The sequence below is a fragment of the Ochlerotatus camptorhynchus genome, unplaced genomic scaffold (assembly GCF_037179485.1).
Source record: "Ochlerotatus camptorhynchus isolate MF236.1 unplaced genomic scaffold, CSIRO-AGI_Acam_v1.1 ptg000493l, whole genome shotgun sequence".
In the NCBI taxonomy this organism is placed as follows: Eukaryota; Metazoa; Arthropoda; class Insecta; order Diptera; family Culicidae; genus Ochlerotatus; species Ochlerotatus camptorhynchus.
Genome location: NW_027040978.1, coordinates 2,181,974 through 2,187,233, shown reverse-complemented (window position 1 = coordinate 2,187,233; position 5,260 = coordinate 2,181,974). Strand labels below are relative to the sequence as shown.

The following is a 5,260-nucleotide window of genomic DNA, read 5'->3' as shown; positions in this document are numbered from 1 at the left end:
AAGTTACTGTCTCCGACAAAATTGTTCAGGAGATCATAGCCTTGTCACTGGTGGACAGTAGTTCAGAATTTTCTCACTACGTAGCACTAGCATACATGTGAAATTCTTGCATGTGATATATCTCGAGATCCTTACCAGATAGAAAGTTACTGTCTTTCACAAAGTTTTTCAGGAGATCAAAGCCTATTGCTTGGGGCTCAATTTACTCACTACGCTACGCTAGAATACACGTGACATTCTCATTTAAAATATCTCGAGTTCCCAACCAGATATAAAGGTACTGTCTTTGGCATAGTTGTTCAGGAGGTCAAGGCCTTTTCGCAGGTGGACAGTAGTTTAGAGTTTTCTCACTTCGCGGCGCTACTATCCATGTGAAATTCTCGCATATAAAATATCTCTAGATCCTGACCAGATAGAAAGTAAATGTATGCGGCATAGTTTTACAGGAAGTCAAGATCTTTTTGTTGGGTGGCAATAGTTCAGAATTTTCTCACTATGCGGCGCTAGTATATATGTGCCTTTCTCGCATATTCAGCTCAAGATCTTGATCAGCTAGAAAGTTGCTGTCTTCGGCAAAGTTGTTTAGGGGGTCAAGACTTTTTGGCTGGTAGACAATAGTTAAGGATTTTTTCCCAACGTGACAAGTTTTTCGCTGAGATCCAGCAAAATACAATACCGAGCTGCTCGGTGGTGCCCATCTCGGCAAAAAATCTAAGTGAGTAGGTACATCCAAAGTCATAAAGAAAAGGTCTGATAATATGAAATTATCATCTCTTTCATAAAACCGTTATTCCTACGCTGCTAGGAGTGTGACACCAAATTTATGGTTACATACACCTTGTCCTAAATCTAAGCGAGAAGAATCTACTCAGCTCGTCTAAAATGTGTAATTTTATGTACAATGTATAAAATATATACACACAAGTTAGCCAGTCGAGCCATAGGACTATCGTGAGATTGTTTTACTCAGTTGTCAGGAGAAATTCTCAAAAGCGTAGTTCACTCAGCGCTGAGTAACCAACACGCCCGATCATAAGCTTAAATACACCCCCAAAATACATGCAAATGTGGTTTGTTCGAAGCTCTCTCATTTTACAACCAATTTCTTTGATCGCCTTAGGTTATTTGAATGGTATGGATGGTATAGCATAAGGGTTCTAGAACTACTTTTAATTTCAAATATTTTTTTCAAATCAATTCTGAGAAAATCAATCATGATTCTTCAGAGTAAATTTTGGAAAATAGTGTAGCTTTGAGGATAACTTTTGGTATACAAAATTTGAAAATTATTTTGAGCAATTTGCCTCCTTGTATTTCCATTCAAAATCTTTCAAATGTTCTAAAATGAACGACAATTGGACGTAAAATGACAAAGATATGAACATAACACATTTGCATGTTTTTTGGGGGTATCCATTTAACTGAGCAAAAAAGCCTCAATCTCTGAGTTAGTCTCGTTGCCCGTGAACAATTTTGCCAAAGACATTTACTCTCTTTCTGGTCAAGATGTATCACATGCGAGAACATGTATACAAGCGCTTCCTAGTGAGAACATTCTGACCTACTGTTCACCAGCTTAAAGTTTATGATCTCCTGAACAGCTTTGCCGAAGACAGTAACTTTCTTTTGTCTTTTTTATCAGAGTGTCGCCTAGTTCGAGATCAAGAGCACATTGCTCTCCAAACCTTGTGTTCACAATCCCTACCCTGCCATCCATTTGTTGCAATTTGTTACCCCTAACCTCGAGATAGCCGCGAGTAATCGGCCTCCGCTTTACTAACGTTAGTTTTAAGTAATTTTGTTATTTAAACAATGAATATCGGCTCCGCAAAGCTACAGCAAATGAGCCTGGAAAAGTAAACGATTTATAAAAAAAAGACAGTAACTTTCTATCTGGTCAGGATCTCGAGATATTAAATATGAGAATTTCACATGTACACTAGCGCCACGTAGTAAGAAAATTCTGAACTACTGTCCACCGACCAAAAATTCTTGAGCAAGTTTGTCGAAGACAGTAACTTTCTATCTGCTCAGGATCTCGAGCTATTGTATATGCGAAAATTGCACGTATATACTAGCGTAGTGAGAATTTTCTGAACTACTCTCCACCAGCAAAACGGTTATGATCTCTTGAACAACTTTGCCCGAAACAGTAATTTTCTATCTGGTCAGGATCTTGAGATTTTCCATGTTGTAACCAATTAAGTGAAATCCCACGTAGTACGGACACCGTTTACGCGGTTTCCATTCACATTTCCTCTATTATCCGCATTTTTTGAGGGTCAACTGTGATAAAAGTTTAGCTTATTCAGTTAAAAACAAGTTTTTTGAGGAATACCCGTTGGTTTCATATCGATTGGTAGCTCGGCTGCAAAATGGCAATGGAAAACTCACACTGTTGTACAAAGTACAACGCGCGAGTACTCGTGTTACAAAAGTTGGCGCGAGTAACGGAGGGTTACACTATATAAAACGACTATTCTTTCAGTTCTTGAGTATGGCTCTTTCTGGTTCAATATCGTTGTTTACGTATTGCCCTAGGCTGTATGCATTCAACACACAATAATATTATGAGCTTAGAGGTTCTGGCAGGCGTAAAACCCCTGAAGAACCGTTTCTGGGAGCTCTCGTTAAGAGTATTGATCAAATGTAGTGTCAGTAACATCCTTGTGATTGAAAACTTCGATCTATCTCAATTCCCCGTATTTTTGCTGAAAAGTACCAACAAGTCAATTGCAATAGAAGATTTTTCACTGATGGATCATGCATTGATGGATCCACTGGCTTCAGTGTCTTCAATGAATACTCATCCGCCTTCCGGAAACTTCAACTTCGCATTGCATTGGGGTGTTGGAAAGTACACCACATGCCGTCTACATCAGTGCGTCCCTCGCACAACGACAACGTAGAGAGCAAACAAACTATGTTCTTTTGAAAAACGTATGATGCAACCAGAAGTTTATTTTCCGTCATTCTTCTAAAAGCGTGTAATTGAACCACATTGAAATAAAAACGTTGCTCGATAAATCTCGCCTTTAATACTTGTTCAATATCCGATATTTCCCAACAGGTTATGGGCCCAGCACGCTTCCACTGCGCGTAGTTTGCAAATTGTGAAAAATTCCGTTCGGAAATCGGATGTAAAGTGTGTTTTTTTTTTTTCTCCGATAAAAAAACATTTTCACTTGTGAAGACATTTTTTTTTACTCGCTGCTCATTCTGGATAGTACCATAGCAACATGGCAACGAACACGAACTCGTCCTGGATCTATAGAGATGGCAAGGCTCGGGCTCTGATCGGTCTCTCAATTGATGATGGCCAAACATGCCACGTCATGCATGCTGCCACAGCTCGCGAAATGTGGTTGTCACTGAAGAACTACCATGCCTGGTCATCGCTTGCCACGAGAATACATGTTTTGCGGAAGCTCTTCCGAATGTACTTACCGGAAGATGGAAATATGGCCGATAATTTGGCGCAAATCACGCAACTGGCCAACCGGCTGTTAAACATGGGAGATCCGCTGAAACATTACTGGTTAGTTGCCATCATCCTGTCAAGTCTGAACGAGTCCTATGACAGTCTGATCAAAGTCCGGTGGAAGTGCTAGCGGCAGTAATGAAAAAGTGTTGAAAACGGAAGTGAACCAAAAGAAACAAAAGAAGAAGAAAGAAAAAGTTTGCCATTATTGTGGTAAAGAAGGACATTTTCGACGGGACTGCCGGAAGCTGGAGTACGACATGAAGAACAAAGAAAAAGAAAGTGCCAACAATCAGAAGGCGAACATAGTGGTCGAAAATAAAGAAGCTGACGAGGTGTGTCTGGTTGCTGGACTGCTCGGTGGTGATTCGGGTGATGTTGTGTGGTGTCTAGACTCGGGAGCCACATCGCATATGACCAGTGATGCATCGCTTCTGGAAAACGTTACGTAGGTGAGTTCGATTATTGGCCTTACTGATGGTAACAAGATCGCTGCGGCAGGGGTTGGTTCCAGCAGATTCCGTTCGCTGGATGGCAATGGTAAGAAGGTACCTGTGACTATCAAGCAAGTTTACCATGTTCCTGCGTTGGCTGAAAATCTACTGTCGGTAAGTAGATTGACCGATGAAGGGTGTTCCGTATTGTTCAACAAAACCAGTTGTGAGATCCAGAAGAATGGGAAAGTTCTGCTTGGTGCTGAAAGAAGAGGCAATCTGTATCAGCTGAAAATCTATGTTCAGAAGGCGTTAAAAACGATGGCAGGCCACAACCAGAATTGTATTCATGTGTGGCATCGTCGTCTTGGCCATCGCGATAAGCAAGTGATTGAGAAGATCGTTCGAGAGGGTCTCGGAAATGGCCTAAATTTGCAGGATTGTGATGTTAAAGCTGATTGCGGAGTGTGCTATGAAGGAAAAATGTGTCTGCTGTAGCGCTGTAGGAGATCTTGTCCATACTGACTTGTGCGGACCGTTGGAGGTTGCGACACCTCGAGGAAATCGTTTCCTGATGACTATGGTGGACGATTACAGCCGGTATTGCGTTCTATATCTGCTGAAGCACAAGTCGGAGGCGGCTGAGAAGATAGTCGAGTACTCAAAAATGATGCAGAATCAGTTTGGTAGGTTGCCGAAAGTAATATGCTCGAATGGAGGAGGAGAGTACTCCTGTACTGAGTTGAAGACATTTTTGACTGGAAATGGAATCCGATTGGAGCAAACAGCACCCTACAGCCCTCAACAGAATGGCACGGCTTAACGAAAGAATCGCACTTTGCAAGAGATGATGCGATTTCTTTTGATGGAAGCTCGCCTTGGTAAACAATACTGGGGGGAGGCAGTGTCAACTGCTAATTTTCTGCAAAACTTACTACCGACCGCTGCTATCGAAGCTACACCGTTTGAACTTTGGTGGGGGAAGAAACCAAACTATTCTTTCCTCCGAGTGTTGATGAGAGAAGACGAAAGCTTGATCCGAAGGCAAGAAAGATGGTGTTTGTTGGATATGCTGATGGCAAGAAGGCGTATCGTTTTTTTGGACTCCACTACGAACCGTGTCACTATTAGTAGGGACGCAAAGTTCCTTGAACTAACTAATGGTACGCGCGAGCAGCTTGAAACAGTCGTTGATGAACCGATGTTCGAAGATCCTGAAGAAGTTTCGGAGCAAGAGGATGGAACCGATGACAGCAATTCGTTTCACAGTTCAGTCGAGAATGAACTTGCATTCGAGGAGTTTGAAGGAGACAAAAATCTTCGTCGATCATCTCGCGTCAACAAG

General features: G+C 41.7%; 1 protein-coding gene across 1 annotated transcript; it reads left to right on the top strand.

The window, feature by feature from the left end:
- Positions 1-3,239: 3,239 nt before the first annotated feature.
- Positions 3,240-3,611, top strand: LOC135712593 (uncharacterized). The gene has a single exon (XM_065235547.1). It carries the CDS (start codon positions 3,240-3,242, stop codon positions 3,609-3,611), a length of 372 nt encoding a protein of 123 aa, XP_065091619.1.
- The last annotated feature ends 1,649 nt before the right edge of the window (positions 3,612-5,260 follow it).